Here is a 21,102-nt window from a genome sequence, read left to right as displayed (position 1 = left end):
CTCAGGAAGACCACCGTGCATCCTGTAGTTGCACTTTGTAATCGCCCCAATTATAATGATTTAGATCGAAGAAAATATTCCATGTCTGTGATGTGTACTTGGGTTCTCTACCGGGTAGCTGATGGGGAGCTTCTGACCTGCACAGCTGTGAGCTCTGAGGCAGCACAAGGACCTACAGGACAGGATGTTAGGGTAAATACATCGAGAATCACAGGGTTTTAAGGGGAGGGGACCAAAGGTTTTTTGTTTGGTTTTCAGGTTTTTTGAGATAGTGTTTCTCTTTGTAGCCCCGACTACCCTGGAACTCGTTTTGTGCACCAGGCTGGCCTTGAACTCGCAGAGATCCACCTGCGTCCGCCTCCTGAGTGCTGGGGTTTAAGGTGTGCGCCACCACCAAAGGCTTTTAACCAGGGAGTTAAGCACAGCGAAGGAAGATCACCTTCCACAGCAGCACCACCTTCCTCACTCCATCCACGCCGGCCGGGCCCACAACTCTCCACAGGTCCAGGATGTGCGGAACTGGAAAGAACAAGAGGGACTGAGTAACTGACAGCGCGGGGTTGTAGCAGCGGATATCCCCCGGACCATCGGGCACCCTGCCCTTGGCAAGGAGGGGACAAACAAGGCAGAGAGGAGGGAGTCAGCCTTGTAACGCCCAACAAGGTCTTCATTCTGGGCTGAGGGGCTGGAATCAACCACATCTCCAAATAAATCTGCTCTTGGTCTGATAACTTAATAATAATATGAAGGAGGAGAAGTAAAATATGCTCCACTGGGATTCACCTGGTCCCCTAAAGCTGGGTGGAAACGCACTTTGTCCTCTGAAATTTGACACCCGTGTACATTAATACACTAGCCCTTCCATCTGCCATCAAACACATACTAGTAGACCTACCAATGACCATCAGTGACAGTGGCTAACTTCTAGCAAGTACCACTGAGTAAGTGTCTTATCTGGATGAGCACATGTAATCCCTACAGCCCATCACTGTGGGGATTTGACATTACCATCCTCATAGAGAAATGACAGAATTGCCAAATTATACAAGCTTTTAAGTAACACAGCCAGGATTTAAATCCTGGATATGCACCATATGAATAGATATTTAACTAGAACTTTTCAGATCAACACATAGGTAGTCCTAATAATCAATAGGTTGAAAGACAAAGGTAGCACCTCAGAACTTTTGGCTTAGAACTTTTCAAATAATTATAAGGTTTGAGGAGACACGAATTAGACAACTAGAATTCCATTATGAAATAGGGAATAGATGATTTATGAATTGGAAAACAAGAACTTAGGAACTTCTGGAGTTTAGGTCACACAAGCATCTAGCCCTCTCAGATCCTGAAAAAGAATGAAGAAAAACAAAAGCTGAAAAAATGCTCCACTCGGAGCCAAAGTTCCCTGGGGGTGGTTTGTAAGTGTTGATCTGGTTTAGTCAGCAAATGACACCCAGCTGAACTAATAAGCAGGAGAAATAATAACTTGTCATGCTGACCGCAGAGCAAGTTGCGGACACGACATGAGGACATACCGGACCGAGAAGCAGGCTAGGCTTTTTAAAATAGAATTGTTAGAATGAGCCATGGTAGCACCAAAATGATGGTGACAGCAAGGAGATTTGGACAAGCCACAACCACACTCCAGGTGCTATTTCATCACTGAACTGCCTGGTGAAGGCTGTAGCTGGGGAGGAGGACAGTTTGGGCAATGAATGTGAGGTTCATTCTGATGTTTTCACAGGAAGAGCGCAGCTCAGCCCTGACTACTCAGCACACCTGGCTGTTTCTTAGCATGCATTTTATGTGATGTTTTATAACCATAGTTATGACAAATGCATACAATTTTAATCAAAAAATTGACCTCTTTAATATAGCCATCAATATGTGCTAAACCTGGTCCTAACACTCAAGTATGTGGTTTTGAATTTTCTATGCTCTCTTTCCCACATTTCCAGAGCATGGCATGTAAGAACTGAATCTCAGATGAGACGGGCACAGTTCCCCATGCCTGAAGCTACATCCATGAAGAGGTTACAGACTAAGCCTGAACCCCTCCCATGAGGAATGCAAACTCAGAAGGTATCATGTGGGTTCCAGAATCCAACCAAAACGCTGACTATGGAAAATATGTGATAGTTCCAAGCTGGTCTCACGGAAATTTAAGCAGGCTCAGGAAGAAAAACAAACCCTGGGTCACGAGTACAGAAGTTGTTCCAGAGGCCAGTGTGTGAAATGACTCTTTCTCTTGCTGTCATTAAAAATATGACCCATTTTCTTGTATTATCACTACAGTCATATACTTAGTGACTATTTTAAAGGTTTAAGATGTATAGCTTCAACTTATCATAAGATGTCTTCAGAGGAAATCATATCACTTCTACTGTGTAAGACTCTCCTAAGAGGGGTTGGAGAGATGACTCAGTGGTTAAGAACACTGGCTGCTTCCAGAGGTCTTGAGTTCAATTCCCAGCAACTACATGGTGGTTCACAATCATCTAGAGTGGGATCTGATGTCCTCTTCTGGCATAAAGGTAAGCATGCATATACATAAAACGAGCAAATAAATATTTTTTTAAAAAAATCTCCTAAAGAGTATGACAGATAAGATCCTATTTCTCTGGGAACATAGGTTGCTATAGTAACTAAGTCATCTGAGGAGCACAGCTCACTCCCAGGGGCTCAGCGGATACTATTAGTGCTTATGAAGAGGGGGCCCGCAGATACGCTAGGACTTGCTTTTCTCAAGATGAATCCCAAGCATGGCATGTGTCAAAACCCAGCAAGACTAGAGCCAGGATAAGCAGACGAAGAATAGTAGAGAGTGGCTTGCCTTCCTCCATAGTCACTCCAGTTTTTTCTTGGCTCCAGTTGCTCCAAAATCTTGATTCATTGGTCCTGAATCGTAGAGCTATGACATATTCCGTGAAAACCTGAAGCCCCGTGAGGTTGTAGACCTTGTTATGATCCTCGAAACTGACCTCTTTCTGAAAGACAGAATGGATGCTAAGCAGAAGCAGAGACAGCGTGGACTATTTTACTGTGTCTCGCCTCAGCCTCTGTGCTCTCTTACCGGGATAATGTGTACCTATGTAAGTGTGGCTCATGCCCGAATCACTGTCATGCTCTCGATTTCCCTTTTGGAAGTTCATGGGACAGAGAGTTAGTGTCCGCTGCCCTTGGAGATATAATACTGAGCTTCACGACCTGGGGCCACCCAGTCTTTAGCTTCAACTCTGAGGTGACTCTGACACCAGAAATTCAGCCTCACAGAACTTGGGGAGGGGAAGGAAGACTTAAGTGACATCAGGATTAACCTATATATTATAGTCAAGTGACCTTGGACAGCCTTAATGTGTATAATCAGCAAAGGGCAGGCTCCTTAACTTTCAGATGCTTTCTCTTTAGCCAAGTCTTCTATTTCTGACCATCGCTCTCTGGCTGGCCATTCAAGCTGCTAACAATTATGGCAGCCTGGATGTATAAGCTCCACTCTCTTGGGAATCCTATCCCAGAAGCTGTATTGACTTCAGGCTCCATAGAAGAAATTACATGTGCTTTTACTAAGACACATAAATTTGCTATGATGTGAACTGTCTAGTTCATACAGTCCCCTAAACAACACACTGCCAGGCCTATCTATATAGGCTCTAGGGAAGGGTTGTAGGCCTGGCTTAGAGAGGCAGATGGAAGCAGTAGCCAATATTATCTCTTTGAACACAGGGCAGATAACATTTAACCAATTTACTTCTCTAAAAGAATTCCGGGTCCTAGGATATAATAGACACAGTACATATGAGAAAAGGCCCATGACAGCTGCCTAGACATGTTAAAAACATGGGCTGAATGCCATGTGACTAGATATAATCACAGAGGTCTGGAAAATAAATGACAAGCAAAGAGAGAAGAGTCACTGTCCCTGAAGGTCTGCTGGCTTGCCACTGGGCTCTGAATCAGTCACCACTTTCATGAATGATAAAGTTATAGAAGTTATCAGATCTGAAGGTCTTAAACATCAGAAAGCAAAATGTTAATGGTAAGTTTGGGGAGCAGAATAAAGATTCTAAATAGGCTAAAAGGATGGATGAGACTTCCATGATTTTTTCCATGAAGAAATCCAATGGTAATTTAAAAACACTTGAATTCTGGTATATTATAAAAGCAAATTTCTAATTATTTAGGGTGTTACTGTGCTCAGAATACAAAGTGCATATGGTAGAATATACTTTCAAGCTAAAATTACAAATGGAAGATGGAGAAGTAGAATAGTACAATAGTCACTATGATTTTTTTCCTGCTTTCCATGTAAAAAGTGAAAAAAAAAAAAAAACCACAATTCCAGGTGAGCAAAGCTGCCAGTGAAGTCATTCCTTGGGTCTCTAGCAGAAATACCGTAATGGCGGAACTTACCCAGTGGGTGCTGTTCACAACCCTGAACCGAATGGTGCACCTTAGAGGATAGATAGGAATCTTCTCACGGGGTTTCCACTGTATCTGGAACATCTGACGCGAAATTGGATTCACACTTAAAATTATAGGTGGTTCAGTTTTCACTAAAAATAAATAAATAAATAAAACCCTCATAATTACAGACAGACAGAAGATACTAACAACATCCACCCAGAGTTGAGTGCACAGACACCCCAGAGAGCCAATGACAGTCCATAATCTGTGGCTTGCTATATGCAGATCCACCAGCAGGGCAGTGGAAAGAGAATGCCACTCTCCCAAAGCCCTGTACTGAAGGAAAGAGCATGCCCAGCCAGAAGAGGATTGCTCCCATGAGTCCTTCGCAAATAAGTCCTTTACTCAACACCAGGCAAAATGATGGCAAAACAAAAGAATATATTCAGTGATGACAATGATGCAGTCATAGGCAAACTACGGCTCATGGAATAACCTTCAACCGAATTATTTATGAAAAGTTGGCAGAAGCATCTAGCAGGCCTGTGTCCTTGGCCCCATGATGGAGAATGGCCACCAGAAAATGCCACTCATTTTCCTTGCACACTGCCAACATCATGGGCCCAAATTTCCATTCTTGATATCATGTATTTCAGTCAAGCATGGTGGCTCACATTTATAGTCCCAGAACGTGAAAGGTTGATACAGACCAAAGCCCTGACTTAAAGAAATAAGAACAATTTTCTTGAAACATCTGGAAGTAGGGGGACATAACAACAGACATGGAGGAAACCCAGAGAATCATCAGGTTATACTTTGAAAATCTGTGCTCCACAAAATTGGAAAACTTAAAGGAAATGGATAATTTTCTGGATAAATATCACCAAAATTAAATAAAGACCAAATAAGCAAATTAAATAAACTTATATAACTGCTAAAGAAATAGAAACAGCCATCGAAAGTCTCCCAACCAAAAGAAGCCTAGGACCAGAGGGCTTCAGCACAGAATTCTACAAGATTTTCAAAGAAGAACTAATATCAATACCCCTCAAATTGTTCCACACAATAGAAACAGAAGGAACAATGCCAAACTCTTTTTATGAGGCTACAATTACTCTGATACCCAAACCATAGAAAGATATTACTAAGACAGAGAATTACAGACCAATCTCACTCATGAGCATTGATGCAAAAATACTCAATAAAATACTGCCAAACTAAATCCAAGAACATATTAGAAAAAGCATCCACCATGACCAAGTTGGCTTCATCCCAGAGATACAGGGATGGTTCAACATATGAAAATCTGTCAATGTAATCCACCATATAAACAAACTGAAAAATAAAAAAACCCACATAATCGTCTCATTAGATGCTGAAAAAGCTTTCAACAAAATGCAACATCCCTTCATGATAAAGGTGTTGGAGAGAGCAGAAATGCAAGGAACATATCTAAACATAATAATGGCAACATGTAGCAAGCCAACAGCCAACATCAAACTAAATGGAGAGAAACTCAAAGCAATCTCACTGAAATCAGGAACAAGACAAAGTTGTTCACTCTCTCCATATCTATTCAATATAGTTCTTGAAGTCCTGGCTAAAGCAATAAAGACAACAAAAAGAGGCCAAGGGGATATGACTCACAAAAGAAGTCAAACTCTCACTATTTGCTGATGATATAATAGTTTACATAAGTGACCACAAAAATTCTACCAAGGAACTACTACAACTCATAAACACCTTCAGTAATGTAGCAGGATACAAGATTAACTCAAAAAATCAGTAGCTCTCCTGTACACAGATGATAAATGGTCTGAGAATGAAATCAGAGAGACATCACCCTTCACAATAGCCACAAATAGCATAAAAATGACTCAGAGTAACTCTAACCAAACAAGTGTATGATAAGAACTTTAAATCTTTGAAGAAAGAAATTGAAGAAGACACCAAAAAGTGGAAAGAGCTCCCATGTTCTTGGATAGGTAGAGTTAACATAATAAAAATGGCAATCTTACCAAAAGCAATCTACAGATTCAATGCAATGCCCAGCAAAATCCCAGCAAAATTCTTCAGACCTCAAAAGAAAAATACTCAACTTCATATGGAAAAGCAAAAAACCCAGGATAGCCAAGACAATCCTGTACAATAAAGGATCTTTAAATACTTCCCTGACTTCAAACTCTACTACAGAGTTACAGTACTGAAAACAGCCTGGTATTGGCATAAAAGAAGATAGGAGGACCAACAGAACCAAATCGAAGACTCAGATATCATTCCACACACCTACGAACATCTGATTTTTGAGAAAGAAGCAAAGCATATAAAATAGAAAAAAGAAAGCATATTGAACAAATGGTACTGACATAACTGGATATCAACATGTAGAAGAATGAAAATAGATCCATATCTATTGTCATACACAAAACTCAAGTCCAAATATATCAATGACCTCAACATAAAGCCACACTGAACCTATTGAAGAGAAAGTGGGAAGTATACTTGAATGCATTAACACAAGAGACCACTTCCTAAATATAACCATAGTAGCACAGACACTGAGAGAAACTATTAATAAACAGGACCTCCTGAAACTGAAAAGCTTCTGTAAAGCAAAGGACATGGTCAACAAGACAAAATGGCAGCCTACAGAATGGGAAAAGATCTTCACCAACCCCATATCAAACAAAGGGCTGATCTCCAAAATACACAAAGAACTTAAGAAATTGGTCATCAAAAGAATAATCCAATAAAAAAGGGGTACAGACCTAAACAGAGAACTCTCAATGGATGAATCTAAAATGGCTGAAAGACAGTTAAGAAAATGCTCAACATTCTTAGCCATCAGAGAAATGCAAATCAAAACAACTCTGAGATTCCATATTACACCTGTAAGAATGGCCAAGATCAAAAACACTGATGACAGCTTATGCTGGAGAGGATGTGGGGTAAAGGGAACACTCCTGCATTGCTGGTGGGAGTGCAAACTGGTACAACCTTTTTGGAAATCAGTATGGTGATTTTTTGATTTCTCAGAAAATTAGGAAACAACCTTCCTCAGGACCCAATAATTCCACTTTTGGGCATATACCCAAAGTATGCTCAATCATACCACAAGGACATGTGCTCAACTATGTTCATAGCAGCATTGTTTGTCATAGCCAGAACCTGGAAACATCCTAAATGCCCCTCAACTGAAAAATAGATAAGGAAAATGTGTTACATTTACACAATGGAATACTACACAGCAGAAAAAAAATGCCATCTTAAACTTTGTAGGCAAATGGATGGATCTAGAAAACATCATATTGAGTGAGGTAACCTAGACCCAGAAAGACAAATATAATATGTACTCACTCATAAGTGGCTTTTAGATATGAAGAAAAAAAAGCAACCTACAATTCACAATTCCAGAGAACCTAGACAACAATGAGAACCCTAAGAGAGATATACATAGATCTAATCTACATGGGAAGTAGAAAAAGACAAGATCTCCTGAGTAAATTGGGAGAGTGGGGATCATGGAAAAAGGTAGAAGGGGAGTGGGGAGGAAGGGAGAGGAGTGGAGAAAAATATATAGCTCAACAGAAACAATTTTAAAAAAAAACCCTAAAGTTAAAAAAATGTTTAGTTTCTAAAAAGAATGTCACACTGTTAATCTTTAGGTTCCTGTATTAGAAGTCTGGTTCTCACCTGTGGCTACTGGAAGGTCATGGCACTTTTAAGGGGTGGAGCCTAGTAGGCATTGGCGGGGGCATTTTACTTTTACTAGGCATTTACTTTTGAAGAGGACAATGGAGCCATGATGACTTTCTCTCTCTTCTGTTTTGTTCTCCAGCCAGGAAGTAAAGGGCTTTGCAGCAATGGGGCTGACTGGCCTAGACTGAACCCTCTAAAATAAGTCTTTTCTCTTTAATAAACAGTCTAGATATGTGTTATAGCAACAAAAAGCTGACCAACACTGTTAGCACTATGTTTAAAAACTACCCCAGGAGGCTAGAGACATGGCTCAGAGTGTGCACTGCTACCACAGAGGACCCAAGTTCAGTTCCCAGCACCCATGTCAGGTAGCTCACAATCACCTTCAGCCTCAGCTCCAGGAGGTTCGACTCCTTTGGCCCATGTGTGTGCATACACCCACACCCACATGCAAAATTAAAATTAAATAAAAAGATACCTTTTAAAAAGAGAGCTCAATGGGCCAGGCATGGTAGTACATGCTTATAACCCTAGCACCTGAGAGGCCAAGGATATGAGAATCAAATTTCATCGTAGCTTTATAATGTGAGGCCAACCTGTCCCAAAACACTAAAATCAAATAAACAAAATTACTTGGAATGGAACAACTGGGCAAAATGTAGTCATTTAAAAACCTTAGAAGAAAACACAGCAAAAAATTAATTAAAGTTGGTGATGATTTCTTTCTTAGAGGCAATATCTGAAGCACAAGCAATAAAAGAGAAACCGGGGCACTGAGTTCATCCAACTTATTTTGCTATCTAAAAAGACACTATCAAAAAATTTAAAAGATCAAAAAAATGTTAAAGATCATCCAAACAAATGGAGACAATATTTGTTAATCACCTGTTCCAAATAGAAAGAAACCTTAAAACACAAAGAGCTGGGAAGGGATCAGTGCGGTAGGAGTGGGACAAGAAAACTCATGGGAGGAATATTATCAAAATATGTTTTATATGTGTGTGGAAAGGCCATGATGAAGCCATTGCTGGTAATTAGTATAGCCAATGAAATACTTTTCAAAGAAAGTAAAAATGAGCAAAAATTTTTAAATGAGACAGTCACTGAAGATGCCACAGTGTGAATCAGGACCACAGTGGGGTACAAATCACACTGACCAACCAGGATGACTGTAAAGAAACAGGAACCTTCATACACAGTCAATGAGAATGGCAAACCCTCAAGAAGTTGAACTGAGTTGCCATGGGACACAGCAATTGCAGGAGGTATAGAGCTAAGATCATTTAAGACATTTTCAAGCAAACATTTATACTGATGTTCACAGAAGCCCTATTCATACTAACCAAAAAATAGGAACAACCTAAATGTACACCAGCTGACAGTGGATCAACATAAGACGACACACCCATTTCATGGAATGCAAGTCAGCCATTAAAATGGAGCAGAGTCCTAACAAATGGCAGACCTTGAAGTCATTATAGAAGCCAGATAAAAAGGTTACATATTACACAATTCTATTTATATGAAATGGTTCTAGTAGGTAAATCTATAGGGATAAAAAAAAACATGCTTGAAGTTGCTAGAGGTTGGAGGAAAAGGCAAATAAATGATTAGGAACTTGCTACTCTTAAGTATGAAGTTTTTTGATTACATTGAACTCAATCCTATTATTGAATTAGTGCTAATATTTAAAGAATTTTATGCACATAATAAATCCACTGAATTGTATACTTTAACACCTTGAATCTATAGTATATTAATTATATTTAAATAAAGCAGTTGCTTTAAATTTATGGTAAAAAAATTTTTTAAAGTTCAAAAGACAACAATTGGAGACAGTTTTTTAAAAACAAGAGCTCCTCTTTTCCTTCGTGAGCAACGATGACATGCTGGGTGGGGGGACTGTTTATTTCTCTGAGAGCCATTCATGTCTCATACTGCAAAAGAGATCAATGGTCAGCCAGAACCCTCCTGTTTATCACTCTTTTTCCTCATTTAATTAATTCCTTCCATCTTCTCCTTCCCTCTCCTCCCCTTCTTTCTTTCAATAGGCATCTTTTCTAGGCCCACAGAACATACCTATTACTCCCTCAAACTCTGAGTCTATTTTGAGGAGGAAGTGGGGGAGTAATTATTCGGTGTAACGACACTGATGTCATCAGCCACTCACCTATGTGGTCGAGGTTCCAGCTCGTGATGTCAGATTTCGCGTTCCCATCTCTGTTTTGAGCTTCTACTTCAACAGTGCAGATATCTGGGGATATTATATACGTAGTGGAAAAAGAACACGAAGCATTTGTGACCTGCTTGGTGAAACTCTTTTTCCCAAAGGAGCTTTGAAAGAAAAGGAAATTCACCATGAGTTCAGTACAGACTGCTGAAAACAAAATCACACTTACAAGCTCTAAGTAGTATTTGTTAGTTCTGCACTGCGTTTCTCAGAAGTGTCTGGACCAGGGTTTGCATCTCTCTGCCAAGGGTCCCTGCATCCTGCCTGCCTGAGACGCCGTGAGTTACACAGACCTGGAGACAAGCAGACTCTCTATATGACTGTGTATTCTTACCATCAGAAACAACAAACAGATTGTTGGAAGTCCAGATTACAATCAACTCCATAGACTATGTGATAATGCATTCCTACTTTAAGAAATAAAAAACAGATTGTTCAAATTCCAGACTAGAATCAGAATTTTAAAGCTATAGCGATAGCTGCCACACACAGGTTGTCACTGAGAACATCTTCCTTCTAAGTGACTTGACTCCTGGGTGAACCTCTGCCTCCTGCCGAGAGCGCGCACGCACACACACACATACACACACACACACACACACACACACACACACACACGCACGCAGTCTCTACCTCCTGCTGAGAGCAAACACACACACACACAGTCTCTGCCTTCTGCTGAGAGCAAACACACACACACAGTCTCTGCCTTCTGCTGAGAGCACACACACACACAGTCTCTGCCTCCTGCTGAGAGCACACACACACACATACACAGTCTCTGCCTTTTGCTGAGAGCACACACAGTCCCCCACACTTACTAAGTCAGCCTCACGGTATAATTGGTGTCACCAATTTCTTCCTCTGGACTCCAAGTGCAATTCATATTTTTGTCAAAGTAGAAAATGCAGGAAATGTTCTCGGGCTTAGCTGGCAGAACTAGGGAAAAGTGAGAAAAACATAGTGTCAGTGCACAGAAACCATTGCTGGCACATCATAGTTTAATCAACACTGTTCAAGTGGCATTTGCTAGGTGCAGTCTCCTAATCAGACTCAGGAAATGTTTGTCATTTCAGTTATTCCCTTTGAAGAACTGATTTCTACTAAAAAAAAAAAAAAACAAACTTTTACATTCATTCCTAATAAAAAATACTTAGAAGCAAAACCTACTGTAAGTGAATATTACCTGTAGGTGAACTACTAAGCCAGGCATCAAATTAACTCCTCTGAATAAGTGATTATGATATGGACTTAAGAAAAACTCAAAAATGCTGATTTATGCTATACCTTTATGCACCAACCATTTTTCCCTAAAGAAAACACATCTTAGAGCTGATGTTCCTATTGTACAGAAAAAGCATGCAATGTTTAATTCAGAACGGGGGTCTAGAGCCATAAGGCACCCTAAGTAGTAGAATTTACATATTCATAAACAGTATTGAAAATAAATTACAGTGTCAGAACATAGTCCAAGAATGGAGTTGTGTGAGAAGAATTCTGAGTGCTTATGAGAAAACACCAAGAAAACAAGACAAGAGTCTTATGACCTCAGTTTCTTCAAGACATGGAATTGTTCTCTCATGGAAGTGTGTTTTCATGCTCCTCCCAAGTGTAGCAGACAGGAGTGGGTTTATTTCAAATTATTCATGACAACTGGCTATTGCTATTTGTTTATATGCTGCTATGGAAAAACATGTTTTGCCATGTGTGGCTGGTCCTTGTGATTGTACACTTTACTCTGGTGACTCTTCTCAGCCCTCAGAGTATAAACCGTGAAGCTCTGAATAAAGTTGGCTATTGCACAAGACTTTAGTCCACCTTATTATGGGTTCCATTCTCCCAGGTCACACCACCTCCAGATCGATGACATTGCATCTTAATTTTTCACTAACCTATGTGACATTTGAAATTTATTTTCATCATGAATGTAGTCAATAAACTGAAATAGAATCATTACCTTAGACTTATTATTTTTAAAATCATGAACTTTTATATTTTATTTCAGTTGTAGATAGCATTAAATATAAAATACCAGTGTCACAATTTCTCAGTTAAGGTAGTGATTAGACTTGATTATTGTTGGGCATAAATTAATTAGATCTTATTAATAACATTTAAAATAAGTGTCATAAATTCACTTTTTTGAAAATTTGAGTTTTTTTCTTTTCTTTGGTTTTTGTTTGTTTTGTTTTGGTTTTGGTTTCTCAAGACAGGTTTTCTCTGTAGCTTTGGGACCTGTACTGGAACTAGCTCTTATAGACCAGGCTGGCCTCGAACTCACAGAGATCCGTCTGCTTGACTCCTGAGTGCTGGGAGTGTGCCACGACCGCCTGATAAAAATTTGATTTCTAACATGTGAATTCTTTTGTAACCTTATATCGTGTTGGTTTTTGTTTTTGCATCTATACATATTATTTTGAGAAGGTGGTTCATCAGCTATTCCAGGTGACCATGGATTTCTTACACATACACAAATGCAAGAGCTGAGGGCAATTTTATACTAAGGGCAATGTTCAGCTGATAAGTTCCGACTAACATCTCTTGAGTGTTTGACAAGATAATAATCTTTAAAGAGAAGGTATATTGAGAGAGGAAACCAGCTTAAGGTACGATCACATATTAAATCAAAGCTTTAATGCTTCCTAGAACGGAAGCCCCATCTGACAAGAATGAGGAAAAGCTGGGTTGGGAAGATGGCTCAGTGGGTAAGCGTGTCTTTTACGGAAGCATGAGAACCTAGCACAGTTCCCTAGCAGCTACATAAGAAGCTGGGCACGGCTGCTCATGAGCCTTGAACCAACACTGTGGAGGAAGGAGACGGGAGGATTGCTGGACCTTGCTGGCTGCCAGCCTAGCTTTAGGGTCTCACCATAAGAGACCTGAAGGGAATAAAGCAGAGAATGGAAAAAGCAGGACACCCAGTATCCTCTTCTGGCCTTGATATGGGCACAAGCACCTGCATGAGGATGCATGTGCATGCGCGCGCACACACACACACACACACACACACACACAAATGCACACATGCACGCACACTCATAGAGAGAAGGAAGGAGAGAGGAGGAAGAGGCATTGGTGGTAGCAGTAACTTCTCCCTCCAGCAAGGATCAAATAAAGAGGAGGAGAATAGAACAAATGGAGGGCACTGCAAGACAGATATGCAAATGAGCCCGATTAGCCATCATGGACTGGTACCCTGTTTTACAGGGCTCAGCATGAAAAGGTGAGGAAGTCTAGAAGAAGCTAGATTTCACCAAATCCAGCAGGGAATCTACGTAATAAGTGGCAGTGGGGAGGCCTAGAGCAACTCTAGGTGAGCCTATAGGTGAGCATTCTTGAGCTTTAGGTTTGGGATGGGCTGAGGGTAGACCTGTAAGACTAAAGAAGGCCTAGGATTAGCATGAAGAGTTTCTATACCCAGAAGGACTTCCAGACCAAACAACTTGGTCATGAACTTTAAGGGTAGATACAAACTTGATGCCCCAGTACTCAGGTAAAGCCAGCTGCCCCATAATGAATAACAGAAAAGAGATTGAGCCATACCTGATGGTCCAGAAAAGATCAGTGGAGAAAAAGGACCCATCCCTACCAACACTGGTGTGATTTGGGATTTCAGTCTGTATACTATGAATGTTTTATTACCATTGGATAATAAAGAGGGTGCTTTGACCTATGGCAGGGCAGAATAGAGCTAGGCAGGAAATCCAAGCAGAGATAGAGGAGGAAAGACGGAGGAGTCAGGGAGATACCATGTAGCTGCCAAAGGAGAAAGATGCCAGAACATTACTGGTAAGCAACAACCTTGTGGCGACACAGATTAACAGAAATGGGTTAATTTAAGATGTAAGAGCTATCTAGAAATATACCTGAGCCATTGGCCAAACAGTGTTGTAATTAATATAGTTTTTGTGTGATTATTCACATCTGGGTGGCTGGAAAACAAAGTGCAGTCTTTGCACGTGCTGGTATTACACAAATCCTGCACTAATGCCCAGACACCATCAGAAGGGAGAACAAGAGAACTGCAGGAATTTTAGAAGTGGAAGTGTTTACCCCAGAAAGACTGAAAGAGTTAACCAAAAGACACCTGAAACCAAAAGAAAGTGACCTGAGTTAAGAAGTTTAAGGGTGTTTTCCTCTCTCTCTCTCTCTCTCTCTCTCTCTCTCTCTCTCTCTCTCTCCTTTTTCTTTCTTTCTTCTTAAGATTTATTTATTTATTATGTAAATGGTGTTCTGCCTGCACAACAGAAGAGGGCGCCAGATCTCATTATAAATGGTTGGGAATTACCATGTGGTTGCTGGGAATTGAACTCAGGACCTCTAGAAGAGCAACCAGTGCTCTTAACCTCTGAGCCATCCCTCCAGCCTGATTTAAGGGGTTTCTAACCCCTCCTCTATTTTTGCATTCTTGCCTGACTTCTCTTTCAGTGCACAGGGGACTTTTTTGTTTGATTTAGCTTAATCATAGAAAATAAGGTGTGCCTACCCCTCTGCAATACCTGAACAATGCAAGCTGTATTTTAACTCTGCCAGTGGCATCGCCTTTTCCTAGGAAGGCAACGGTAAAGGGCTCTGTGATGAGTGACATTCATCATTTTTGTTTATATTTTAGAATTTATGATTTTTTAAAGGGATCTAGGTACAAATGTTTATATAAAATTTATACATTTGTTCTATAATACGTGCATTGTCCACATGCACAAAGGAGCCCCTGAAGAGTAACAAGTAAGAATGAGGGAGACCTGGATTCCTCCATATTGGGCTTCATCCAAATCCTTCCCATAATCTCTATCTATGCACCACCCCCCACTCATCAGTTCAGTAAGAATTTCTATCTTCACAGCTCAGATAAAAAAAGGATGACAGAGATGGTGACCTGCAAGTTTAGATGCATAACATGACTAAAATGAACTGGACTAGAACCGAGTAATAGTGCATGTTACATGGAGATTAGAAGGTGCGCACAACCAACACACTCCACAAAGGACCCACACCAACTTCAAATAGTCCCTGGCACGTCTCTGGGACAGCAAGCCGGATATTAACACCCTGGATACTCCACAAATGTCACAGGAAACATAGAGAATCTCACAGAAGATGAACAAAGAGTCAGCCAAAAGACTCCCAAGAGAAGTCTGACTGACTCACTCCCTGTCTCCATGATGCAAAGAGAACAGCAGTACACGTATATATGTGCATGTGTGTTTGCATGTGGTATGTCCAGTGTGTAATGTGTGTGGTTTATGGGTGTGTGGTAAAGTACAGTATTTACATAGGCTGTATGTGTGGCATTTGTGTATTGTGGCGTGTTTTATGCTATGCTCAGGTGTCTAATAACGGGTATATCTTGTCTCTAATCTACAGAGATGTCTTGGGAGATGGCTCAGTCAATAACATATCTGCCATGGCTCATAAGCATGAGGACCTAAGTGTGGGTCCCCAGAACCCACAGAAGAGGGCTAGGAATGGTGGAGTGCCTGTAACTCCAGCTGCAGTGTGGTTGGATAGATAGAAACAGGCAGACCCTGAAGCTCACCGGCCAGCCAATCACGGTAATCAATGAGCTCCGGTCGATGAAAGAACTTGCCTCAAAAACTAGAAAAGAAACCTGACATCAACCTTGGGCCTCCACACACAGGTACATGTACACACATGCTTATTAACAAGTCCATACACCACACACACAAGTATGTGATAAAATCACAGCTAGTAAGTTACTAACATACAGACTGACGTATGAGACCAATGAGACATCTGTGGACTGGGAGAGAGCTCAGTCAGGAAAATGTGCCCTTCAAGTATGAAGATCTGAGTTTTTTTTGTTGTTGTTTCTTTCTTTTTACACACAAAGAGTATTTAATGTTTCTTATATTTTTCTTCTATTAAGCATTCCAACATTAACATTGTTGAAATGTATTTACAAAACAGCACACACCAGCAGTACATCCTCTACCCTCAGCCTTGTACTCAGGAGGCTATACACATAAGGATCGTGAGTCTCAAATGTATCCCTGGCTAATTAGTGACATCCACACCAGGCTGAATAAAAAACAATATCTCAAGGAATTTGTGAAATTATAAAAACCAAAACCAGGAACAATATCTCACAGACATAGCAAGTTTTTGTGTGTGTGTGTGTGTGGTGTTTTTGTTTTGTTTTGGCTATTATGAATAAAGTTGCTATGACTATAGCCAGCCTAAAACTGAGTTTTTTACATCTGCTTTTGAAAAGCCTGGTGACACATACTTGTCGCCCCGGTACTGGGACAGTGTAGGCAGGGTGATCTCAGGTTTCACAGGCAGGTCAAGCCTGGCCTATGTGGTGACCTCCAAGCCAATAAGAGAACTGGTCTTAAAAAAAATTCAAAAGTGTTCAGTGCTTGGTAATAAAGATATCTCTGGCCTCCAGACTCACAGGCACACCACATAAACATACACACACACACACACACACACACACACACACACACACACACACGAAATAATAAAGGCAAAGAAAGCCAAATACTACACATTCTCACCATGTGTACTCAAAGTTGACCTCGTAGAAGAAGACACTAGATGTGTGGGTGGTTCTTCCTTCCTTCCTTTCTTTTTCAAGACAGGGTTTTTTTTTTGTAACAGCTCTGGCTGTCCTGAACTCCATAGACCAGGTTGACCTCAAACTCACAGAGGTCTGCCTGCCTCTGCCTCCCAAGTGTTGAGATTAAAGGTGTGCATCACCACCGTCCACTGCAGCAAGCATTCTTAACTGCTGAGCATACTCTTAGCAAACCAAGAGCCTCTGGATCTAATGTTTTCGATCTTGTTGTTGGATATGTGAATTTTATCTCATTAAAGCCAGTTTTCAAAGACAAAGAAGCAGTTTTGTCTAACTTGTATTAAAATCCATAAGCAGAAGGAATCACATATTTAGTTTCCAGAATAAAAATGTCACCAGATGTTAGGAGAAAAGAAAATGGCTCCAAATAGGCTTTCCATTCAACCAGGCCTGATTGCATGGGGCTGTGTAGTACAAGGCCACTTGTTTGTTTCTGGCTGCTCAGCCCTGAAATAGTCACACAGAAACTATATTATTTGCAGTACTGTTTGGCCAATACTTTAAGCATATTTCTGGCTAACTCCTACATCTTAAACTAGCACATCTCCATTAATCTGTGTATCGCCACGTTACTGTGGCTTACCCAGTAAAGATCTACCCCCAGCATCTGTCTCCAGTGGGGCTACATGGCTTCTCCTCAACTCTGCTTTCTTTCTCCCAGCATTCAGTTTGGTTTTCCCTGCTTAGCTCTCCTCTACCCTATTACAGGCCCCAAACAGCTTCTTTATTAACCAGTGGTATTCACAGCATACAGAGGGGAATCCCACATCAGGGCTGCCTTTGTTCAGAGCTTGCCATAAAAGAGAAACAAAGACATTTGATATGGATATCACAGAAGAAACCTAAGGAAGAGTAAAAGTATCATTCTCTCTTCTTGAACACACAGGAGGACTTTACCTCCTTGGCCCTTTAAGATTAGGAGTGGTCATGGGGCAATACCTTGACCATTTGACATGCAAGAAACATACAATTGCTAGTAAATGGCACTTCCCTTGCCTTTTAATATCCAGACCTGAGTGATTCTTTCTATCTTAATTTTATAAAAGTAAGTTGTGATAAAATGAATCGCCTCTTAGGTTAGCATGGTCTAGGTGTGATCAAACTTTGGACATCGGCACGAGAAACTCATCTATAAGTTTCACTCTTGAGCACCATGAAACTGAGTTACAAACAAAAATTGCAAAAGCTATCTCATAAAGTAAGCTTGCAATTTTATGCCGGACTATATTTATAGCTATCCCTTAGGTTGCCCAGCCCTCTGATATTGCGGCAAGATGTTGTGATCAATAAATGTGTTGGGTCTCATTCATAGCTAACCTGGAATGTATGTAACATGTGGATTACATGTCTAAATGATCTTGATCTTAAGGGCATCTCTTCATTTAAGAACATGACAAATCATCTGTCCAAATTTAATGTAAGAATATGCACTTTCTGTTGTCAGCACACATATGCAAGCTTCCATGCGCACGCACACACACACTCAAAAATCTCGCAGATTCTATGTTATTCATCTGTGGATGTTCAGAATCTCTTTGTTCTGAAGTTAAAATTTCTCTTCCAAAAACATATGAACTGCATGGCCCATGAAAGCTGACCTACCTGCCAGGCTGAATTTGCAAAGTAGAAGGAACATCCACAGTACCAAGGTCCACATTTTTCCAGAATTCACACCCAGAGGCTGGCCAGAGCTCAAAAATCTCATCAGTCAAGTGAGAGGTTGCTTCTCTCTATTCCAGTGACAGATTCTAGGTGTTTGGGCAGGAAGGAGAGTTTTATTTCCATATCACCTTATCCCATCCATCCTCCATCCCATCCCCCATCCCATCCCATCGGCTGTCTGTCACAACACAGATCTTGTCATAATTATTACATCAACCCCAGTCCCCATTTTAAAGATGTGTACTGGTAACAGGTTTTCCTTTGGTCCACAATGCACACTACTCTGCAAGACCCAAAGCAAATGACTTCTGAGACCAGGACTCAGGCAGACAGAAGGCACCATGAATCTGTACAGATTAAGGCCACTTCTAGTCTTTGCCTCAGTTACTGAGCTCTGGACCAAATAAAATAACCGAGAGCTTCCCAGAAACTCTACTGTATTTCTTGTCTCCCAACTGTGTGTGCTGGCCTTTCCCCTTGTAAGATTATGAAGTGTACTTTGGTTTTGTACCTGGTTTTTGGCATAGAACTCCTTCCCCAAGGCAGACTATAGAAACTAAAATTTCTCTTTCCTGAGATGAATCATAGAAACAGAAATTCTAATTTCCCTTTTCTTCCCTTTCTCTTTCATAATAACCTGGTAAGCCTGCTCCTCTGGATTCAGTGAGTCGTTCAGACAGATTAGCTGAATTCAAGGAGGAAGTCATAGCAACAATGATTTATCGTCAGTTGGTCCAAAAGCACGAGTAAAACCGCCCAAGGCTTGGAAGTAGGAACTGCATTTCCGGGGAGTTGGTGTCTCCAACCTGGGGGGTCTGATGCTATCTATCTCCGGGAAGATGGTATCAGAACTGAATCAGATTAGAGGACATTTCTCTGGCATCGGGTGCCTCAGAATCAATTGTTTGCTATGTGAAAAGTCCCCACCCATCTGCTACTAGAACTTTCTGTGATGACTGTGGTGCAGAGCAGAAGAAATCAAGACATTCTGTTTTGCCTACCACATCCTTATTCCTGGCAATTTAACCACTTCCCTGGACTTACATAAAGGCCAATCTATGCTAGGACGCCGTCCCTAAACAGCCTGAACCTTCCTTTGAGCCTCTCCCACTGAGCTAGCTGCATGGATGGTTCTCAGCAACAGACTTTCTGACTTACCCACATTTGTGAGATCAAAGCCTGCTCAATGCAGCGCATGGTATATGGTAGACATTCAGTACTCCTTATGTAGTTGATAGTAAGGAATAAAATAAATCCCAGCTCAGGGCCAGGAAAATCTAAGGATGAAGCCAATATGAAAGTAGAGCTCATCCCAGGGAGAAATGAGAGATGCTACATTTTCCTGTGACAGATGATGGGACGTTGTCGTGGGGACGGTGCTAAACAAAACAAACAAGCAGACTTCCAGAGAAAGCTACAGGGATCAAAGTCTCTTATGCACACAACAACCTAAATGCCTACTAAGTGAAAATACTTAGCCAATCAGAGTGAGAGCTTAGACCTCAGGAGGCCGAGGCCCAGATTCAATTGTGAGTTCCACACCATGGCACTCGCCTTAGCAAGTTTGAGGACAGCTTAAGATACAAATAAGCTCCATTCATAAAACTGAGAAGACAGTAGGAAGAAAATAAAACTGTCATCAATGAAAGGGTGGACTGCTGGCTGGCTGTCGAGCAGCCGCAGCTAATGCCTAACGCTATTCCCGAGAATTTCCTCACTCAGGATGTAGCTGCTTGGATATAAATGAGTATAGGACACCAAGCAAACATTTTATTTCCCAATGAAGAACAGATACGTTTTGAAAAATTTTATCATGCGGACTAGCAAGATGGCTTGGTGGGTCAAGACATCTGGGCCCAGCATGGCTATCCAAGTTCAATCCCCAGACTTCGCATAGTAGAAGAGAATTAAACCCTGCAAGCTCTCTTCTCACCTCCAAAGGTACACGCTGATATGCACACACACAAATGTAATAAAAAATTTTATCAAGATAAAAATAAAAAAATTAAAAAGAAACAAAAATTTGTCATTGTACAATAACATCCTTCTGTTTCTCATTATTGAAATTTATGTTAATCTATTTCTAGTTTTAGGAGAAAACATGACTTTTAGTCTTCATTCCTAGTTTATTTACATGCTCAAAAATATTATTGGAAAGGGAGGGAGTTCCCAATGTGGAAATTCCATAAAAACAGATGTTATCAGCTTAATAATTGAATCAATGTGTAATTATCTATATAATAAAGCTAAACTGTTACCAATAAGTTATTTTTCATTTTTAAATCTTTGACTGTTTAATGCTAAATACAATGTAACATATGATGTTTTTTAATTAATGTCAACCATTACTTCATCCCTTTATCATGAGAACACTTACCTGTTATTTCTGAGAGTTTAGAAAGAAGCTTTAAACAGCTCACGGCGCTATGACAGCCAGGGGCAAAGCTGGAGAACTCGCATCTGAAGAAAGTGTGACTTTCTAGAAACTAAAGAAGCGCTGGCA

General features: G+C 40.7%; 1 protein-coding gene across 1 annotated transcript in view; it reads right to left on the bottom strand.

The window, feature by feature from the left end:
- Positions 1 to 18,603, bottom strand: part of Il31ra (interleukin 31 receptor A) — a 37,623-nt gene extending 19,020 nt beyond the window's left edge. The window contains exons 1-6 of the mRNA XM_038323864.1: positions 18,540 to 18,603; positions 11,158 to 11,275; positions 10,277 to 10,440; positions 4,414 to 4,556; positions 2,837 to 2,990; positions 440 to 519 (exon numbers count right to left, since the gene is read on the bottom strand). Coding sequence (XP_038179792.1) covers positions 440 to 519; positions 2,837 to 2,990; positions 4,414 to 4,556; positions 10,277 to 10,440; positions 11,158 to 11,275; positions 18,540 to 18,594 — 714 coding nt within the window. The 5' untranslated portion in view covers positions 18,595 to 18,603. The remainder of the gene's footprint in view (positions 1 to 439; positions 520 to 2,836; positions 2,991 to 4,413; positions 4,557 to 10,276; positions 10,441 to 11,157; positions 11,276 to 18,539) is intronic.
- Positions 18,604 to 21,102: the final 2,499 nt, after the last annotated feature.

The sequence above is a fragment of the Arvicola amphibius genome, chromosome 3 (assembly GCF_903992535.2).
Source record: "Arvicola amphibius chromosome 3, mArvAmp1.2, whole genome shotgun sequence".
Taxonomy (NCBI): Eukaryota; Metazoa; Chordata; class Mammalia; order Rodentia; family Cricetidae; genus Arvicola; species Arvicola amphibius.
The sequence above is the reverse complement of the archived record's forward strand: the minus strand, read 5'-3'. Positions and strand labels throughout refer to the sequence as shown.